At 60.0% G+C, this 21,098-nt stretch overlaps 6 protein-coding genes across 6 annotated transcripts; 5 read left to right on the top strand and 1 right to left on the bottom strand.

Moving 5' to 3' along the window:
- Positions 1-62: 62 nt before the first annotated feature.
- Positions 63-380, top strand: PAN0_011d4381 (uncharacterized protein; the record flags this gene model as incomplete). The annotated part of the gene is made up of 1 exon (XM_014800351.1): positions 63-380. One exon carries the CDS (start codon positions 63-65, stop codon positions 378-380), a length of 318 nt encoding a protein of 105 aa, XP_014655837.1.
- Positions 381-1,493: 1,113 nt separating this feature from the next.
- On the top strand, positions 1,494-7,997 carry PAN0_011d4380 (glutamate synthase; the record flags this gene model as incomplete). Its single annotated transcript, XM_014800350.1, has 1 exon — positions 1,494-7,997. The coding sequence occupies one exon, from the start codon at positions 1,494-1,496 to the stop codon at positions 7,995-7,997; it is 6,504 nt and encodes a 2,167-aa protein (XP_014655836.1).
- Positions 7,998-8,523: 526 nt separating this feature from the next.
- PAN0_011d4379 (uncharacterized protein) lies at positions 8,524-9,224 on the top strand (the record flags this gene model as incomplete). Its single annotated transcript, XM_014800349.1, has 2 exons — positions 8,524-9,031; positions 9,139-9,224. 2 exons carry the CDS (start codon positions 8,524-8,526, stop codon positions 9,222-9,224), a joined length of 594 nt encoding a protein of 197 aa, XP_014655835.1.
- Positions 9,225-9,480: 256 nt separating this feature from the next.
- Positions 9,481-11,779, bottom strand: PAN0_011c4378 (nitrate/nitrite porter; the record flags this gene model as incomplete). Its single annotated transcript, XM_014800348.1, has 2 exons — positions 9,481-11,265; positions 11,621-11,779. 2 exons carry the CDS (start codon positions 11,777-11,779, stop codon positions 9,481-9,483), a joined length of 1,944 nt encoding a protein of 647 aa, XP_014655834.1.
- A 1,348-nt stretch (positions 11,780-13,127) lies between these two features.
- On the top strand, positions 13,128-17,080 carry PAN0_011d4377 (nitrite reductase NiiA; the record flags this gene model as incomplete). Its single annotated transcript, XM_014800347.1, has 4 exons — positions 13,128-16,555; positions 16,642-16,765; positions 16,827-16,874; positions 16,964-17,080. 4 exons carry the CDS (start codon positions 13,128-13,130, stop codon positions 17,078-17,080), a joined length of 3,717 nt encoding a protein of 1,238 aa, XP_014655833.1.
- A 610-nt stretch (positions 17,081-17,690) lies between these two features.
- Positions 17,691-20,633, top strand: PAN0_011d4376 (nitrate reductase; the record flags this gene model as incomplete). The annotated part of the gene is made up of 1 exon (XM_014800346.1): positions 17,691-20,633. The coding sequence occupies one exon, from the start codon at positions 17,691-17,693 to the stop codon at positions 20,631-20,633; it is 2,943 nt and encodes a 980-aa protein (XP_014655832.1).
- Positions 20,634-21,098: the final 465 nt, after the last annotated feature.

Below are 21,098 nucleotides of genomic sequence, written 5' to 3'. Positions count from 1 at the left end.
GACTCGTGGCGACCCTACATCACAGCTCGAGACAGAGTGGCGTGGCATCGTACCGCATCGACATGGCAGCAGCACCAACTCGAATCGACTGGCATCGCAGCCTCGCAGCCTCGCAGCCTCGCAGCCTCGCAGCCCCGCAGCCCCGCAGCCCCGCAGCTGCTCGACCCGCCGTCCATGCACCCAGCCCTCGCAAGCACAGCAGCGCCTCCTTCGAGCCTTGCACTGCCAAAAGCAGCCATACACCCATCAGGCTGCTCTCAATGATCATTGCTATCCTCACCGGGGCCGGCCAAGGGAACGCGACTTTGCGGCGCGGATGCGGGTGGGGAGGCGCTCGGCTGCGCATCGCTCCGCATTGCCTGCGTTTGCGTCGACTTTAGATCCGAGACCGACCCGCGCCGTTGGTCCGCGTCGATTTCGACTTTTCTTTTGTTCCAATTTTTGGAAAAGGGCGGGTTCCTCCTTAGCGCTGTGAAAGCTCGCTTGCGCGAAATTCGGGCTCCCAGACGGCGAAGACTGCCATGCTTTGATAATATTCGAAGCGGTCAATCTTTTGCACGGGCTGCTGCCTCGCGTCGGGAAATTTTTTCCCCTTGTGCGCTGCACCGTGTCAATCGCTCCCGGCTGCCCATCCCAGCAGGATGGAGGTGCGACTGCACAGACAGCGTTGGGCTGCATGGTGGCAAAGGGCCTGCTTACCGTCAGACCGGGCATTGCCCCATCTGCTTAGCCTCAGCTGCCGCTTCCCCTCGGCTCGGCAAAACAAGCTGGCACGTCGGTCGGCCTCTCTCAGCCTCGCGCTGGCCTGAGTGCGGGCTGCAGTGGTTGTTGCCACCGGGGTTGACACTCATGCTCATGCGCGCGCTCTTGTGGACGTTGGGTGCGCCTTCGTCTCCGGCTCGGCTGAGTGCCAGTCGGGTGGCAGCTGCACCAAAATGCGAGGCTCCGGATTGGTCGGTGGGCTGCCGCGTGAAATTGCCCGAGTCAGATCAGCAATGCCGCTTCGCACGCCCTCTCATTGGCTGCTCGCCACACTCTGTCTCGAATTGGCAGCCCGCCTGCCGCGGTGCCCACTTTCTGCCTCTCCCGGCTCTTGGCCGGCGTCGCCGCTCCCTCGCCACTGAGCTCAATCAACTGACCCACCTCATATCTATCCGTTGCTTTTCCGCACCCCCTGTCCACACCGTCTGTTTCCCAATCGTCGACCCCAACCACTATCCACACTTCACTTCAACGGAACTACAGGTCGAGCTCTTTCCGTCTTCAAGCCTAATTCAACGTTTCCTTCGTGTCATTTTCGGGATTCTGTCGCAAGAATCAGCCATCAATACCCATCAACGCACGTTCTCTCAACCAGCATCATCTCTTCTGCCTCCGCCAGCAAAGCATCAGCAACGGAATCTCGTATTCATAGAAAGCTTCGTCCCGTCGAAGCTCGTCAACTCGTATCCATCCCACCTTTCCAATCACCACCAAAAGCTCGAGTGCCTGATATGGCTCCTGTCGCCGACGTCAAGTCCAACGCCAAACAGACTCGCTTCGTTGATCAACTCAACGCCGAGCTCGCTCCCGTCCACGAGGAGGCCATCTCCTCCGACAACCTCGAGGCCAGCGGCTACGATGAGGTAGAGCGCTCCACCTCGCTCTGGGCCGGCTCCATGCCCGCTGCCCAGGGCCTCTACGACCCGGACAACGAGAAGGACGCCTGCGGTGTCGGCTTCATGTGCCAGATCAAGGGAAAGCCCGCCCACAAGATCGTCTCCGATGCACGCTTCCTCCTCTGCAACATGACTCACCGTGGTGCCGTCGGTGCCGACGCTCGCGACGGTGACGGCGCCGGTGTCATGACCGGCATCCCCGACACCTTCTTCCGCCGCGAGTCCGAGCGCGACCTCGGCGTCAAGCTCCCCGCTCAGGGCCAGTACGCCGTCGGTAACCTCTTCTTCAACCCCAAGGACGACAAGGCGCGCGCAGAGCACGTCCAGACCTTCACCGACATCGCCGACAAGCTCGGCCTGCGCGTCCTCGGCTGGCGTGACGTCCCCGTCGACAACTCCATCCTCGGCCCTGCCTCCAAGTCCAAGGAGCCCAAGATCATGCAGCCCTTCGTCGTCCTCAAGGACCACTACGGCTCCGGCTCCGCCCCCGCCGACGCCGCCAAGGTCTTCGACGAGCAGTACTTTGGCCGTCAGCTCTACGTCCTCCGCAAGCACGCCACCCACACCATCGGTCTCCAGAACTGGTTCTACATCTGCTCGCTCAGCCCTACCAACATTATCTACAAGGGTCAGCTCAGCCCCGTCCAGGTGTACAACTACTACTACGACCTCAACAACGTCCACTACGCCTCCCACTTTGCCCTCGTCCACTCGCGATTCTCCACCAACACCTTCCCCTCCTGGGACCGTGCCCAGCCCATGCGATGGGCCGCCCACAACGGTGAGATCAACACCATCCGCGGCAACAAGAACTGGATGCGTGCTCGCGAGGGCCTCCTCAAATCCGAGACCTTTGGCGACGAGCTCGACCTCCTCTACCCCATCATCGAGGGTGGCGGATCCGACTCGGCCGCCTTCGACAACGTGCTCGAGCTCCTCGTCATCAACAAGGTCCTCACCTTGCCCCAGGCCGTCATGATGATGATCCCCGAGGCTTGGCAGGGCGCCAGCAGCCACATGGAGCCCGAGAAGGTCGCCTTCTACCGATGGGCCGCCTGTCTCATGGAGCCTTGGGACGGTCCCGCGCTCTTCACCTTCGCAGACGGTCGCTACTGCGGTGCCAACCTGGACCGCAACGGTCTCCGTCCTTGCCGTTACTACATCACCGACGACGACATCATGATCTGCGCCTCCGAGGTCGGCACCGTCACCATCGACCCCAAGACCGTCATCGCCAAGGGCCGTCTCCAGCCCGGTAAGATGCTCCTTGTCGACACTGTCGAGGGTCGCGTCGTCGAGGACCGCGAGCTCAAGATGAGCACCGCCCAGCGTGCCGACTTCGCCGCCTGGCTCGAGAACCAGATGCTCCGTCTGCCCGAGATCGTCGACACCGTTCGTCGCAACACCGGCAACGCCATCGCTCCCGTTCTCGACCAGGAGCGTCTCAGCACCGACCCCAAGCTCCTCGCCTTCGGTTACACCGCCGAGCAGATCAACCTGCTCATGCTTCCGATGGTTGCCGACGGCAAGGAGGCGCTCGGTTCGATGGGTAACGATGCTCCGCTCGCCTGCATCTCCACCGCTCCCCGTGTCATCTACGACTACTTCCGTCAGCTCTTCGCACAGGTCACCAACCCTCCCATCGACCCCATCCGTGAGTCGGTCGTCATGTCGCTTGAGCAGTACGTCGGTCCCGAGGGCAACTTGCTCGAGATGAAGCCCGAGCAGTGCCACCGCCTGCTCCTCCCTTCGCCCATCCTCAGCGTCGACGAGCTCAACGCCATCAAGCAGATCGACTCGGTCCACTCCGACTGGACTGCCAAGACCATCGACATCACCTACGACAAGGGCGAGGGCATCATCGGCTACGAGGCCACCCTCGACCGCATCTGCTCCGAGACCTCGCAGGCCATCCGCGACGGCTACCGCGTCGTCATCCTCTCCGACCGCGCCGTCGGCACCGACCGCGTCGCCATCTCCTCGCTTGTCGCTTGCGGTGGTGTCCACCACCACCTCATCCGCAACAAGGAGCGTAGCCGCATCGCCCTCATGATCGAGTCCGCCGAGGCTCGCGAGGTGCACCACATGTGCGTGCTGCTCGGCTACGGTGCCGATGCCATCTGCCCCTGGCTCGCCATGGAGGCCATCCTGAAGGTCTCCCGCGAGGGTCTCGTCAAGGCCGACCTCTCGGCCTCGCAGCTCATCGACAACTGGAAGCACGCCGTCGACAATGGTATCCTCAAGGTCATGTCCAAGATGGGTATCTCCACCCTCGCCTCGTACAAGGGTGCCCAGATCTTCGAGGCTCTCGGTCTCGCCAACAGCGTCGTCGACCGCTGCTTCGCCGGCACCGCCTCGCGTGTCTCGGGTTCCGACTTCACCCTGCTCGCCATGGATGCGCTCGAGTTCCACGACCGCGGCTACCCGTCGCGTGACACCGTCTCCATCCCTGGTCTGCCCGAGTCGGGTGAGTACCACTACCGTGACGGTGGTGAGGCCCACATCAACGACCCCATGGCCATCGCCCACCTCCAGGATGCCGCGCGTGAGAGAAACCAGTCGGCCTACGACGCCTACTCCAAGGCCTCGCACAACGCCGTCAAGGCTACCTCGCTCCGCGGCATGCTCGAGTTCGACTACACCAAGTCGCGCGCCATCCCCATCGACCAGGTCGAGCCCTGGACCGAGATCGTCCAGCGCTTCTGCACCGGTGCCATGTCGTACGGCTCCATCTCCATGGAGGCTCACTCGGCTCTTGCCATCGCCATGAACCGTCTCGGCGGCAAGTCGAACACCGGTGAGGGTGGTGAGGACGCCGAGCGTTCCATCCCTCTCCCCAACGGCGACTCGCTCCGCTCCAAGATCAAGCAGATCGCCTCCGGCCGTTTCGGTGTCACGAGCAACTACCTCGCCGACTCGGACGAGCTGCAGATCAAGATGGCCCAGGGTGCCAAGCCCGGTGAGGGTGGTGAGCTGCCCGGTCACAAGGTCTCGCCCTCGATCGCCCGCACTCGTCACTCCACTGCCGGTGTCGGTCTCATCTCGCCCCCTCCCCACCACGACATCTACTCGATCGAGGACCTCAAGCAGCTCATCTACGACCTCAAGTGCGCCAACCCGCGCGCCCGCGTCAGCGTCAAGCTCGTCTCCGAGGTCGGCGTCGGCATCGTCGCCTCCGGTGTCGCCAAGGCCAAGGCCGACCACATTCTCATCTCTGGTCACGACGGTGGTACTGGTGCCTCGCGATGGACCGGCATCAAGTACGCCGGTCTGCCTTGGGAGCTCGGTCTCGCAGAGACACACCAGACGCTCGTCCTCAACGACCTCCGTGGCCGCGTCACCGTCCAGACCGACGGCCAGATCCGCACCGGTCGCGACGTCGCCATCGCCTGCCTCCTCGGCGCCGAAGAATGGGGCTTCGCTACGACTCCTTTGATCGCTCTAGGCTGCATCATGATGAGGAAGTGCCACCTAAACACCTGTCCGGTCGGCATTGCTACCCAGGATCCCGAGCTCCGCGAGAAGTTCGCTGGACAGCCCGAGGCTGTTATCAACTTCTTCTACTACTTGGCCGAGGAGCTTCGATCGATCATGGCCAAGCTTGGACTTCGTACCATCAACGAGATGGTTGGTCGATCCGACCTGCTCCGCGTCGACGACAGCCTCCGCACACCCAAGACTGCCAACCTCGACCTCTCGGCGCTCCTCAAGCCCGCCCACGAGATGCGTCCCGGCGCCGCCACTTACAAGGTTCGTCAACAGGACCACAAGTTGTACGTGCGACTCGACAACAAGTTCATCGACGAAGCCGAGCCTGCCCTCACGCAGGGTCTTCCGGTCCAGATTGACTGTGAGGTCGTCAACACCGACCGAGCCCTCGGTGCGACTCTGTCGTACCGTGTGTCCAAGCTGTACGGCGAGGAGGGCCTTCCGCGTGACACCATCCACATCAACGCGAAGGGTTCGGCTGGTCAGTCGTTCGGTGCCTTCTTGGCTCCCGGTATCACTCTCGAACTCGAGGGAGACTCGAACGACTACGTCGGAAAAGGCTTGTCCGGAGGTCGTCTGATCGTGTATCCGCCCAAGGTATCGTCGTTCAAGGCGGAGGAGAACATTATCGTCGGCAACACGTGCCTGTACGGCGCTACCACCGGCCACGCTTACTTCCGCGGAATTGCCGCGGAGCGCTTCGCCGTGCGTAACTCGGGAGCGCACGCCGTCGTCGAGGGTGTCGGCGACCATGGAGCCGAGTACATGACCGGAGGCCGAGTGGTTATCCTCGGACCGACTGGTCGCAACTTCGCTGCTGGTATGTCGGGTGGTATCGCGTACGTTCTCGACATGAACCGCGATTTCTCGAGCAAGTGCAACACCGAGATGGTCGAGCTGGGCCCTGTTAAGGACCCTCAGGAGATTGCGGAGCTGCGCAACCTCATCGAGAACCACCGCCACTACACCGGCTCTACCGTCGCCGACCACGTGCTGCACGACTTCCACCACCTCCTTCCTCGCTTCGTGCGCGTCATGCCCTACGACTACAAGCGCGTTCTCGAGGAGGAGGCTGCCAAGGCTGCTGTCGAGAAGAAGCGCTCGAGCCACGTCGACCTGCTCGGCACTCTTTCGCGCCACGGCAGCCAGGTCGATGTCTCCGTGTCCGAGGACCAGCCCAAGGACAACGCGGCCGACAACGTTCGCGAGGTGCCCGCTGCCAAGCCTGCTGAGCCTGCGGTTGTCGATGTCGAAGACTCCATGGTCGACGACGAGACCGCCAAGGCGAGGCTCAACAAGCTCGACAAGACGCGCGGCTTTATGAAGTACAAGCGTCTGGGCGAGCACTACCGCACGCCTGCCAAGCGTGTCAAGGACTACAAGGAGCTCTCGACTCGTCTCAGCGAGGCCGAGCTCAAGTACCAGACCGCGCGATGCATGGACTGCGGTGTGCCTTTCTGCCAGGGTGACACGGGTTGCCCGATCTCCAACATCATCCCCAAGTGGAACGACCTCGTCTTCAAGGGCCAGTGGGAGGATGCGCTCAACCGTCTCCTCATGACCAACAACTTCCCCGAGTTCACTGGTCGTGTCTGCCCTGCTCCTTGCGAGGGTGCCTGTGTGCTCGGCATCACCGAGCAGCCCGTCGGCATCAAGTCGGTCGAGTGCGCCATCATCGACAAGGGCTTCGAGGAGGGCTGGATGGTGCCGCGCCCGCCCAAGATCCGCACCGGCAAGACCGTCGCCGTCATCGGCTCTGGTCCCGCTGGTATGGCCTGTGCCGACCAGCTGAACAAGGCTGGTCACTCGGTCACCGTGTACGAGCGTGCCGACCGCATCGGTGGCCTGCTCATGTACGGTATCCCCAACATGAAGCTCGACAAGGGCATCGTGCAGCGTCGTGTCGACCTGATGGCCGCCGAGGGCATCAACTTCGTCACCAGCACCTACGTTGGTCGCGACGTTGACCCCAAGCAGGTGCACGCGCAGAACGACGCCGTCGTCTACGCTGTCGGCGCCACCTGGCCGCGTGACCTCAAGGTGCCTGGCCGCGAGGCCGACGGTGTCCACTTCGCCATGGACTTCCTCGCCCCCAACACCAAGTCGCTCCTCGACTCTGGTCTGCAGGATGGCCACTACCTCAGCGCCAAGGGCAAGGACGTCATCGTCATTGGCGGTGGTGACACTGGTTGCGACGCTCAGGCTACCGCGCTCCGTCACGGCGCCAAGAGCATCGTCAACTTTGAGCTGCTGCCGCAGCCGCCCAACGAGCGTGCCAAGGGCAACCCCTGGCCGCAGTTCCCTCGTGTGTTCAAGGTGGACTACGGTCACGCCGAGGTGGCCGCCCAGTGGGGCAGCGACCCGCGCGAGTACTGCATCTCGACCACCTCGTTCGAGAAGGACGCCGAGGGCAAGCTCGTGGCGCTCAACACGATCAAGGTCAACTGGGAGCTTGACGCGTCTGGCAAGTGGCAGATGAACAAGATCCCCGGCTCCGAGAAGCGCTGGCCATGCGACCTCTGCCTGCTCTCGCTCGGATTCCTGGGTCCCGAGAACGACGCCATCTCGGCGCTCGGTCTTGAGCAGGACGGCCGTTCGAACATCAAGGCCGACGACCAGAAGGGCAAGTCGCCCTACAAGACCAACGTCGAGCGTGTCTACACGGCTGGTGACTGCCGACGTGGTCAGTCGCTGATCGTGTGGGGTATCCAGGAGGGCCGTGCTTGTGCCGCTCAGGTCGACAGCGACCTCATGGGCAACACCCGCCTCCCGTGGGCCGGCTCCATCAAGAAGCGCGAGTTCCTCCCCATCACCGACAAGGCAAAGGCAAAGGTCGCCGCCACTGCCTAAGCGCAGCAGCAGCTTCCTCCTTCATTCCCCCTCTCCCTCCCCCTCCTCCCCTGTGTACATAGGAGGTGTCGTGGGCGCGAGGCAAGTGGTGACGATGGCTCTATGGCTTTACGAGCCACCGTCGTTGGTTACTTCGCGCTCCATCCTCACTGGTTCCGGTTCCGTTGTGATCTGTTGTGTCGAAGTGCATTTCTCTCAATTCAGGCTTGACTCTCCAAAGTTGTGTGCGTGCGTGTCAGTGCGGGATGTGGTGCGGATAGCTTTGTTTCTCGCTCTGTGCAGCGAACTGTGAGCGAGGGAGCGATACTTTGTGCCGTGTCTGACGAGTGCGGACCGGATCGTGGCGAAGCGGTCTGCCGACACACCGTGGATGAGCGCTGAGCGCTGACTGTGAGTCTGCACACCGATCGTGAGGGTTGACTACGCTGCGCTCGAAGCTCAAGCTACTGGTGTGATGGTTCGCGTGTCTGTGATCGAGCGGAGACCCTTGCGGCATCACACTCAAGCTCGCTGTGGGTCCGACATTATGCAGGTCCTTGAGCCCCGTCCGCATCGCTGGATCCGTTTGACGACGGACGCGCAGATCCGCTCGCCGGCAGCGCACACAGTTCCACACTCTTGCACCTTCCATCCGCACAGGTCTTCGTTCGCAGAGCTTGCTCGCTCGTACGCTCTGTTCGCTCCGCGCAGCTTGTCCCCTCGCACAGCTCGCATGCTGAGCTCAGCTTGTTCGCACAGCGCGTTAGAGCTCCTCGTCGTTCGCATACGCGAAGCTGGCACACACACTGAGCTCGACGCTCAACCCTGTCGTCCGTTCGATTCTGGGGTTCGCTCAGCCTTGTCGTTTGCCGAGCTCCTTTGTTCGCATGATACCTTTGCTGAGCTCGCTCCGTGGTTCGCAGATCTGTCGTTCGCTCGGCTCGTGATCCTCCCATTTGCGCAGCTCCTCTTCCGCTCAGCTCCTCGTCCGCTCGACTCTATTTTTACGCTCAATTTTGTCGTCTGCTTCGCTCTGTCGTCCGCTCAACTCTGTCGTGCGCTTCACTCCGTCGTCCACTTCACTTTGTCTGTCGTCCGCTCGGCTTCGTCTTCCGCTCAGCTCCTGACTCGCTCAACTCTCTGTTCGCTCAATGTTTCGCAGAGACTCGTTTGCAGATCCATCGCTCGCAGGTCTGGTCCGCACAGCGCAGCTCGTTCGCTCAACTCGGTCTTTCGCGTCGCTCTTAATTTTGCACAGCTCAGATTGATTGCGCAGTGCGGCTCATCTGCTCCGTTTGCGCGCAGAAGTCGTTTCTCAATACCGCCGTTCACACAGTTCATCGTCCACAGAACCTTTGTGCTCAGATTCCTCGCTCAACTTGGCACTGAGAACTTTGACCAGATCGTGGCGAGCTGCACGCGTTGCGACCCTCTGAAATGATTCGATGCACGGTGACATTCTATTCCTTCACCTTGAGTCTGGAGCATCTGGTGATATTTTGACCTACATTCCATACTTTCCCGGCAATAGCACGAGGAAGAAGGGAAGGACCGCGCCGGCGTTGACGACGCCTGCGATCCAGAACTTTGTTCCGAGCGTCTTCTTGGCCCTCACACCGGGCACTGCAAGGAAGATGCCCAAGTACAGCAGACCGCCCAAGTTGCCTCCGGCGCCAACAAGACCCGAGACGGTGCCGATGGCCGAGGGGCAGATGATGGCAGGAATACCGTAGTTGGCGCCATTGGCCAGGAAACCAGTAGTACCAATGAGGAAAATGAATGCAAGCACGCCGCCAAGGGTGGGGTCGCGGTTGCAGTAGATTCCCATGCCGATCATGGCCACGCCTTGGGAGAAGGCGGTGGCGAGGAGCCAGATGACTCGGCCGCGCAGGCCGTACTTGGAATAAAGGATGTCAGAGACGACGCCACCGAGGGGTCGGGCGTAGAGGTTGAGGAGGCCGTACAAGGAGGCGGCGTATGCGGCGTCGATGGCGGTGAAAGTCTTGGACTGGAAGAGCGTTGTGATGAGACCGGGAAGGGCGGCGTCCATGGCAGTCTCGAGGCCAAAGGTGAGGAGATAGCACATGATGCACATCCACACACGCGGGTCCGCGAGGATCACCGCAAGTCGTGCCAGCGTCAGAGGCTCCGATTGCGCAGTGTCGACCGTCGCAACGCGCTTGCCTGCATCCGCGGGGTCAGCCTCGCGGAAGTTCGCCCCCTTGGCAGGAGCCTTTTCGTTGTCCGCAGTTGCACGGGCATACTCGGCCCGCTCTGAAGCGTCAAGCTCGACATGTTCGCCTTGGGCAATGGCCACAGCAGTGCCGCTGAACATGTGTCGCTGACTCCACTTGCCCGCGGGGTGGTCCTTTCCAAACATGAGAATCGCCGCGGCTACGAGCAAGAGGCAAGGAACAGGGAGAGTAGGGAAGCAGACGCGCCAAGCGAGGTGCGACGACAGTCCTGCCTTGCGATAGCGCTCGAACAGGCCGATCATTGCAGCCGTTGTCACACCACCGCCCATGTTGCCCCATCCTCCCGAGAATGCATTTGCAGTTCCCACGATCGACTTGTCGAAGAACGTCGACACCCAAGCCTGACACGTGACGAAAGTGGCTCCGAGGATGCTGATGAAGAATCGGACCGCATACAGCCCCTCGCTGGTCTTGACTACTGCCGCCAGCCCGGACGGAATGGCGCCGAGAACAAGCAGAGCAGCCATGACCTTTCGTGGACCGAACCTGTCACACGCTGGGCCGGCGATGATACGCACAATTGCGGTGCCTCCAAGCGAGGCCATGTTCGAGTGCGTCACCTGGACCGAGGTGAGCTTCAGGTCGGCCTTGACTGCCTCGGGCATGAGCGGACTGAACGCGAACCAGCTGAGGAAGGCAACGAAAAATCCAAGCGTTGCCAGCCAGAACGACGTCGAGTAGACGTCGAAAATGCGGAAGATCGGAAAGGTGTACGACTTGCCATTGAGCGGGTTGATCTCGGCAGGTCGCCAGAGGGAGGACCATTCGAAGCCGTGGTACCCGAAATCCTTGAGTGCCTTGGCGGCCTTTTCGTCCTCGGTCATGTATTCTTCCGAGGTGACTACACCGCCGGTATTGGTACCCATGCGGAGCATCGTAGCCATGCCTGCGTGCTCTGAGACAGGTGCAGCGATGGCCTCGGTGATCTCGAGATCAGTCTTGGATGCGTTGGATGACGAGGGCGACGAACGCGACATGTCGCCTCGCAAAGCCTTTTCGTCCTCGATGGTCATGTTGACGAGGGGGGTATCGGACTTCGTGCAGGAGAGTTGAGTTAGTGTTGCTGGGAAACGAACTCAAAGAGGGATAGAGTTGGACAAAGGTGCTTTTGATATAGCTGATGGCCGAAGTCCAGGGAAGAGGTTCCGAAGTAATGCGGAGACGATTCCTGCGTACCCGCAAGGCTCCGCGACTTGGATCAGGACGGTGCCGTTTGAACGCCAAGCCTTCCTTTCCTTCTGAGCCTGTTCTCAAAGCTTGAAAGAGCGAACAAGTTCAGATGCAGCTGGCTGAAAGATAAGATGGTCTTCTCGCAAAGAAGGGAGCGGGATCTTTTCGGCGTTCCGATCGGCGGTCGAGGGCAGGCGGGCTGAGCCTTCAAGTCTAGACCTCCGAGCCCTCAGAATGAGCAATGATCGTTCTAAGAGCACCGGAGCCTTTGTCATTGCCGGCTGCTGGCACGAGACGGTGCGCAAAGATAAGGCGGTGACCGGACCGAGTCAGCTCCTTCTTTTCAGCCTGACTGTGCGGGTCCTTACGCCCGGGCATGCCGTCGAAATTGTCTCTCACAAAGCAAGTCCTCACCTTGCCCTGTCGAGCACATCTCTAGAGCATCTGCAGACATCGATCAAGCCTGAATCGACATGTCCTTGGCATCTTCGGGCATGAGATCATGATACTGACGAGGGATCATTCTGAGCCAATCAGATGCTTCTGATTGTGATGCCTGCAACGAATCTCCGCTCCCAGATTAGATGGCGGCTGCTTGTGCCGCCGAAGCTTCGACGGCCGAGGCGCTCGGGACCAAGCCAGCCACAATCAAAAGCGCGAGATGCCGAAAGTGGCCACGTTGCAAGATGATCGTTAACCTGACGCAGCAGTCGGGGCTCCAGAATCGCTGCCGTGAGAAAGAGCAGATCTGGGTGAAAGACGGGGAAAGGACTGTCGCGGATTGGCTGCTTATCGCAAACAATGTGCCGAGAAGGTCGTGCGACAGAAGCTGCGGCGAAAGCGGAGATTACTCACGCAACTAGCTGATGTGAGCGAGGGCTTTGATTGGTGTGAAAGGAGTAGAGGTGCTGATCTGGAGTCGTGCGGGACTTGTCTCACGAAGACGTCGAGATGTAGGGACAAGCTTATCTTCTGGGTGCGCTCTCAAGTCAGTGGAAGCGAGCTGCGATGCACCGCCATCAACAGGGCCTGATCAAGGGTGGCGCGAGCGGCAAACAGCCAAGGGCTTAGGCGGCGGTTGGAAGGCTTCCGCAGCTTCCTTATCTCTGCGTCTGGGTCTCACGTCCCTTATCGCGCAGCAACGCGTGTCGGCTAGCGCTCTTTGACTTGTGCATCTTCTGCCTGTGGAAAGAATTTCAAAGTCGCGCCTCCTGCCTCCTCCCGCTCCCCGCTTCACCGCCTGCCGAGAGAAGCACTGCATGGACAAGGTCGAGGAAGCAGCAAAGCATGCGAACGCTCGATCAAGCAAAGCCTGGATCCTCATCTTATCACCCCGCTATTCTCCGCATCTTTCCGCACGCACTTTGCGGAAAGATTGGAAATCCCAGCCTCGCAGTGGTGCCATCCCGGGCTGGCGCAAAAGGAGCCTCCGTTGTGATTGCCGAGAAGCGCGTCTCCCCTGATAGTCACAGAGCGAACTTTGAAGAGACCTTCTTGAGCGAAGAGCACATGTACGAAAGCAAGTCTTGCTGTAGGACCTCAAGCTGACAAGAAGGCAAGCTGCGACCTCTCTTCACATCTTCTTCCTTCTATCCGTTCACTTCATTGATTGCCACCAACACTTAGCACATCATCATCATCATCATCAACATCCGCCTCCTTCGTACCGCACTATCATTCAATCCACTGCAAGGAGAAAGTGGCCATTTGTTGAAGCGCAAGAGTCATGGCACCCGTACCCACCGAGACAGCGGGCTGGACCGCGTCCGGCCCGACGAGCTCAGCCTCGGGCTCGACGAGAGCAACAACGCCCGAGCTCTCGCTCGTCCCCAAAACCAGAAAGAAGGCATGTGTCGTCGGCCTCGGCATGGTCGGTATCGCTTTCATCGAGAAGCTGCTCAAGTATGACCTTCAAGGTGGCCGCGACGAATGGGAGATCACCGTCTTTGGAGAGGAGCCTCACATCGCCTACAACCGTGTCGGACTCACGCAGTATTTTGCCAACCGCTCCATCGAGTCGCTCTATCTCAACGAGCTCAACTGGTACAGCTCGCACGCGAAAGGCAAGCTCACGTACCACACCTCGGACCCCGTGGTGGCCATTGACGCCGAGAAGAAGCAAGTGCGCACACAGCGCGGAATCGAGTTCTCGTACGACGAGTGCATCCTTGCCACCGGGTCGGACGCTTCGCTACCGCCTTACATCACAAGAGACCAATTCTACAGCACAAAGGGCACCTTTGTCTACCGCACCATCAAAGACCTCGACGATATCATCGCATATGCAGTGGATGCGCCAAAGACGCTCGGCCGCCGCATCCGCAAGGCGGGTGTGATCGGAGGAGGTCTCTTGGGCCTCGAAGCGGCCAAAGCACTTCTCGACCTCGAGGAGGTCGACCAAGTTGTTTTGGTCGAGCGCAACCGATGGGTTCTGTCTCGCCAGCTCGACCAGGAGGGCGGTACACTCGTCTTGCAGAAAGTTCGCGATCTCGGAGTCGAGGTCCTTCTCCAGGGTCGCGTCCGCGACCTCATTTGGTCCGAAGACGGGCGTCTGACAGCCATGATGATGCAAGGCAACGATGGCAACCCGGACGAGCCCTTCGACATCGACATGCTGGTCTTTGCAGTCGGCATCAAGCCTCGCGATGAGCTCTCCAACGAGGTGCCGGGACTCGAAGTCCAGAAGCGCGGCGGAGGCTTCGTCGTCGACGACCAGCTCCGCACCGGCGTGCCCGGAGTCTACGCGATCGGCGAATGCGCGTCGTTCGAAGACCAGACCTACGGCCTCATTGCACCCGGTATCGAGATGGCCGAAGTCCTCGCTTTCAATCTGACAGAGGGCCCCCATCATGCAATGCGCAAGATGAAGTCGCCCGACGTTTCGACCAAGCTCAAACTGATGGGCGTCGACGTTGCGTCCTTCGGTGACTTCTTTGCGGACCAAGGCAAGATCAGCAAACCCCTTCCCATTTCCGGTGCTCCAAGGCGGGGCAAGGCGAGCGCTGCTGCGGCTCCCATGACAGCGGACGAAATCAAGAAGTCGGTCAAGGCGCTCACTTACCGGGACCCCTTCTCGGACGTGTACAAGAAGTACATTTTCACGGCCGATGGCAAGTACCTTCTGGGCGGCATGATGGTCGGCGATGTCAAGGACTATGTCAAGCTCGTGGCACTTTGCAACAAGGGCGCTGCTATCGAGAAGCCGCCCGCTGAGCTCATCATCGGAGCCAAGAAGGAAGGCGAAGAAGAAGGCGATGACCTTCCCGACGAAGCACAGGTCTGCAGCTGTCACAACGTAACAAAGGGCGATCTCATTCGCTGTGTCAAGGACGGCGGAGTCCGCTCGGTCGGCGAAATGAAGTCCTCCACCAAATGCGGCACTGGTTGTGGAGGATGTCTCCCGCTCAGCCAGAGCATCCTCAACAAGGCCCTGAAAGAAGCGGGTGTCGAGATCTCCAACCATCTGTGCGCGCACTTTGCCTACACACGACAGGAGCTCTACCAGATCATCAAGTTCAAGAAGCTCAAGGACTTTACTTCTGCCATGCAGGCTGTTGGAAAGAAGGCCGACAGCCTTGGCTGCGAGGTATGCCGTCCTGCAGTTGGCTCGATCCTGTCCTCGCTATACAACGACTGGATTATGAACCCGCAACAGCGACAGACGCAAGACACCAACGACCGCTATCTCGCCAACGTGCAGCGCGATGGTACCTACTCGGTCGTTCCCCGCCTGCCTGCCGGTGAAGTCACCCCTGCTGGGCTCAAGGTGATTGGAGAGGTGGCTGAAGAGTACGGGCTGTACACAAAGATCACTGGTGGCCAGCGCATCGACATGTTCGGTGCCAAGAAGCAGGATCTGCCTGCGATCTGGGAGAAGCTCGTCAACGCCGGCTTCGAATCCGGTCATGCCTACGGCAAAGCGCTGCGCACGGTGAAGTCGTGCGTGGGCAGCACATGGTGCCGATACGGTGTCGGTGATTCGGTTGGCCTCGCACACGAGCTCGAGACGCGCTACAAGGGTCTGCGCGCCCCGCACAAGTTCAAAGGCGGTGTCTCGGGCTGTGTGCGCGAATGTGCCGAGGCTCAAGGCAAGGACTTCGGCCTCATTGCAACCACCAAGGGCTGGAACGTCTACGTCGGCGGCAATGGCGGTGCCAAGCCTCGCCACGCCGAGCTCATCGCCGAGGACGTCACGCGACGCGAGGCGATCAAGATTCTGGATCGCTTTATCCTCTTCTACATCCGCTCTGCCGACAAGCTCGAGCGCACGGCGCGCTGGATCGAGAAGTTCCCTGGCGGACTCAAGGGGCTCAAGGAGGTGATTGTCGATGACAAGCTGGGCATCTGCCAGGATCTCGAGCGCGAGATGGAGGTACTGGTAGGCACCTACCACTGCGAATGGACCAAGGTGGTTCGCGATCCAGCGCGCCAAAAGGCGTTCCGCCAGTTCATCAACACGGACGAGACGCAGGAGGTGTCGGAGAAGCTGTCTGAGCGTGAACAGCAGCGTCCCGTCGACTGGCCGACCGAGTCGGGTCCCTTGCACTTTAGCATTTTGGATGTTGCCAAGGAAGCAGTGTGGGAATGGCGCGCGGTGTGCAAATACTCGGATCTCGACCCGCAGGTGGACTCGCCTTCGTCGGCCACGATCAAGTACGGTGACACCCAGATCGCGGTATGGAACATCCCGGGGCGCGGCGTGCGAGCTGCGCAGAACATGTGCCCACATCGACGTGCTTTTGTGCTCGCAGATGGTCTGGTAGGCGAGGACGACAAAGGAAGAGAGTACGTCTCGTGTCCTCTGCACAAGCGCAACTACATCCTTTCCGCCAAAGCGGAAGAGGAGGGTGGAAAGTGCAACGACGGCGACTTCTCAATCATGACCTTCGAAGCCAAGCTGGACAAAGACCAAGACCTTGTCTTCCTCAAGCTTCCTCCGACCGAGGCTCTCGATGCGGTCCTCTTGACTTCCAAGTGGATGCTGCGTCGAGCGACCGAAGAGTCAGATGCTCTGGCTGGCGGTCAAACGCACTCGGTCGAGATCACCGGACCTCTGGATATGGACCAGCTCGAGTCTTCATCGGGGCCAAAGAGAGGCTCGGGATCGGTGACAGCTCCGATCAAGGCTTCCTGCGGAGAAGCGTCGCTCGACTGGTGAGCGACTGTATAGCACGAGAAATGGAATTGATTTTGAGATTTGCGAAGCCGACTGCCCCTGTCCGCTGACCGACTGTGAGGAGTTCGATGACCAAAGTACGAGAGCTGAAGCCAGAGAAGCATTTGGCGGGTCTGGGTGGAAGCGGTGGCAACTCGGCCGACGATCCTGCCGCGTCTTTCGTTCTGATTGGCGACCAATCAATCTGCGTGCGTTGCCAGCCTTTGAGCTCGGATTGAGCGCCTGGGATCTGTCTCCGTATCCGCCAAGCTCTCGAAGCCGCTGCGAGATGCCGAACGAGGAGCTGCTTATCAGGAGGTGCGGGACGCATGGCGGCGACTGGCGTAGCGGAATATCGTAGCTCCGACGGCGAGCTCGAAATCTGGGTCCTGTCTGCTTATCTATAGAAACGCGCGTCAGCTTTGAACGCCACACCGCCTGTCACTTGGAAGAGCCTCGCGAGCCGACGCGCATTTGGACAGCTCTGGGGCAGCGCAGGAATTCGCGCGGGCAACGGCAGTTAGTAGGGCGCTAGTGCCAGGGGGCTCAGGCTCACCCCTCTGCTCCCTGCCCAGAGATACGCACTAAGCCGCTCTATCTCATCAATCGTCCAACAAAGCCTTGCGAGCACGGATGATGACACTATGCACAATGCGTCTGCGTAGGCCTGGCATCGCCGGCTCGAAAAGGCCTCTCGATGGATCGTGCAATCTAAGTGCCCGTATGTCCGAGCAGCCAATAGCACGCCGAGGATCTCTTGCACAGACGGCGACTTGATCTAATCACACTCCAGGCCGGCGTCCGCTCGTCCGAAACGCCGCCAGCTAGCGATAAGCATCGAGTCCTTTTCGGGAAAGATCAACCAAGAGCTATCTCGTTGCATAAGCGCCAGAAAGTGGCCAGATTGCTTGAAGCGAGGCTGGCTCGCACCCATACACTCTCAGTCCGTCCCCGCACGCACCGACATTCTTGCCTGGACTTCGAGAAAGAAGCAACGTTCTGGAGTATCCAGAGCTCTCAGTCACTGCTTGCTTGAGGCGTTGATCACTTCACGATCTCCCATTAGCAACGCCTGAACATTCTTCGCCTACACTTTACACATCCACCATCAAGGTCTGATTCAAGCTGCCCAGGATGTCGGTCTCGACTCAGTCAGGAACAGAATCGCGAGGCTCCTCGTCTGGTTCGCCTTCTTCGAGCGCCTCTTCGTCGGTCACAACTCCTGAACCTTCCAGTCCTACACTTTCGGCTGCGAAAGCAATCTCTCAAGATGCAGCAGCGTCACCCGATCCGTTCTTGCCAAGGCCTTACTACGACGACAAGCTCCTTCCAGCAATCCCCTCGTCGGAAACGGTGCAGCCGTTGGCCACCGACTCCAACACACCGGACAACTGGATTGCGCGCGACGAGCGTATGATCCGCCTCACTGGCAAGCATCCATGCAACACCGAGGCGCCGCTTGCCGATCTCTTCTCCAAGGGATTCCTCACTCCGCAAAACCTCTTTTACGTCCGCTCGCACGGCGACACGCCCAGGGTGACGCAAGAGCAGGCAGAGCAGTGGAAGCTCAAGGTGCACGGCCTCGTGCACCGCGAGATCGAGTTCAGCATCCAAGAGCTCAAAGAAAAGTTCCCGACATACACTCTGCCAATCACGCTTGTCTGCGCAGGCAACAGACGCAAAGAGCAGAACATGGTCGCAAAAGGACTTGGCTTCAACTGGGGTGCTGCGGGTGTCTCTACCGGTCTCTTCACGGGCGTGTACCTCGCCGACATTCTCGAATACTGCAAACCAAAGAGCCCGCTTCTGTCGTCGTTCCCGGCCTACGATGTCGTCGTTCCCGGACGCGCAAGGCACGTGGTGTTTGAAGGCGCCGACGTGCTGCCCAAGGGCAAGTACGGCACTTCTCAGCGCCTCAACTGGGCTCTCGATCGTAGCAAAGGTATGATGATCGCCTGGGGTCTGAACGGTGAAGACCTTTCTCCAGACCATGGCTATCCATTGCGCCTCGTCGTGCCTGGACAGATCGGCGGCAGGATGGTCAAGTGGCTCGACCGTATCGAGGTGTCGGATCGCGAGAGCCAGCATCATCTGCACTTCCACGACAACAAGGTGCTTCCAACCGAGGTCACGGCAGACCAGGCTAGGAGCGAAATGCACTGGTGGTACGACCCCAAGTACATCATCAACGACCTCAACGTCAACGCTGCTATCTGCTCGCCCGATCACAATCAGGTCATCGACTTTGTCGGTTCAAGCTCATCTCAGCCACAGATACTTCCCATCCAGGGCTACGCATACACTGGTGGTGGAAGACGCATCGCTCGAGTCGAGATCTCGCTCGACGACGGCAACACCTGGAAGTGTGCCAGCATCCACTGCCCGGAGGACCTCTACCGCATGTACCCCATCCAAGATCACCCCTACTTTGGCACTCTGGATCTCAGCTCGAGCGAGATGAGCTTTGCCTGGTGCTTCTGGCGGCTTGACATCGATGTCCAAGCGGATCTGATCGCCAAAGAGGTCAAGGTCATCTCGGTGCGAGCCATGGACGAGGGTCTGGCGACCATGCCGAGGGACATGTACTGGAATGCGACGTCGATGATGAACTCCTGGTGGTTCCGTGTCGCCGTCCATCGCGAGGGACCCGACGGCAGCAAGATTCGCTTCGAGCATCCAACGCTGGCTGGAAACGCGCCGGGCGGATGGATGCAAAGGATGAACGAGGCCGGTGCCAATCCGCGCTATCCTGACTTCGGCGGTGCGAGCAGCTCCACCTCCCAAAGCTCTCTGCCTGCCGCCGAGACTCAGTCTGCCGAAAAGGAGGCGAAAGAGGACGACAGAGCCGTCATGCTCAATCCGGCCAAAGCTGACGTTGTCGTCTCTGCTACAGATCTCGCAGCTCATAGCGATGGAGAGGGGCCTGAACCGTGGTTCGTCGTACATGGCCACGTCTATGATGGGACGGGATTCCTGAAAGACCATCCTGGTGGCGATCAGTCCATCCGCCTTGTGGCAGGTGAAGATGCTACCGAGGACTTTATGGCGATCCACTCGATGGATGCCAAGAAGATGCTCAGAGACTACCACGTGGGCCGTCTGCAAGAAGTCGACTCATCGGCTGCTGCTACAACGCCCCATAGCGAGCCAGATGTGATCGACACGAGCAAACCGTTCTTGGATCCGAAGAAGTGGCGTGCCACGCGCCTGGTGAGCAAGCAGATCATCTCTCCAGACGCACGCATCTTCCGTTTCGCCCTTGCTGGATCCGATCAGGAGCTGGGTCTACCCGTGGGGCAGCACGTCTTTGTGCGTGTTAGGCGCAAGGATCCCAAGACGGGCGAGATCGAGACGGTTCAGCGAGCGTATACTCCGTACAGTGGCAACACCCAGCGCGGCTTCCTGGACATCCTGATCAAGGTGTACTTCCCTTCGCTTCCTGCGCAAGCCGGAGGGGAGGGTGGCAATGTATCTTTTGAAGGCGGAAAGATGACGATGCTTCTCGAGAACATCGACCTTGCATCGCAGGCCGATGCAAACCTGTCCATCGAGCTCAAGGGTCCTCTTGGCTCGTTCACCTATCTGGGTGACCGACAGATCAAGTGGCGGCCGACTAATGCGATCCGTCGCGTGCGCAAGCTCGCCATGATCGCGGGCGGCAGTGGCATCACGCCGATCTGGTCGACGCTCAAAGCCATCGCTGACGAGGTTCTGGCAGGAGGCCCGGCCGCGTCGGATCCCATCCAGATGTGGATCGTCTACGGCAACAGGACAGAGCAAGACATTCTCATCCGCGAAGAGCTCGAGCGCCTTCGCACAGCACTGCAGGGCAATCTCTATGTCTGGCATGTTCTCAGCAGCTGCGCTTCCGACTCCACGTGGGCCATGGGTCGCGGCCACGTCAATCTCGACTGCCTCCGACAGCACTTGCCGCCACCGCCGCCCGTGCCCAGCTCGCCAGAGGAGCTCGAGGACACGCTGGCACTGGTGTGCGGTCCGCCGCCGATGGAGAAGGCTGTCTCGGCAGGCCTCAAGCAGCTCGGATGGGACCTGGACCGCACCGTCGTTTTCTTCTGACTGCAATCATTTCATGCTGATGGCCAAGCCGGGATGCCCCTGTGTGAGTGAGCGGGCTGCCGTGAGACTTGCACGCTACGGTTCTGAGACTGACCTTCAGAGTTGCTGAGTTGCGCCCAATTTCATAGTGTTAAGCTGTCGACCTTCACACCAATGCTCAAATTCATCAAGCAGAGGAGGGCCGTCTGGCGGTTCAAAACAAAAATTCCCACGCTCTCGTCGAATCTGGCGGGAAAGAGAGTGAAAATTTTGCTGTATCTATCAAGTCACGAGACCCAATTCCAAGATTTTCGCTTGCACGCTGCGAGGCAGAGCAGCCAGCCAGCCAGCCACCGAAGGGCCCTTGGCTCCAGACAGGCGATGGAAGAACCACTGGACAGCGCTGGGCGGGACTCGGTGCGGAAGCAGAGGCTGAAGTGGCAGAGTGAGAGAGTCAGCGCGGGCAGCCGCGAGCCTGTGGTCAGA

This window comes from Moesziomyces antarcticus (assembly GCF_000747765.1).
Source record: "Moesziomyces antarcticus DNA, scaffold: scaffold_v10011, strain JCM 10317, whole genome shotgun sequence".
NCBI lineage: Eukaryota > Fungi > Basidiomycota > Ustilaginomycetes > Ustilaginales > Ustilaginaceae > Moesziomyces > Moesziomyces antarcticus.
Note: the sequence above shows the minus strand (reverse complement) of the source record. Positions and strands in the feature narration are given on the sequence as shown.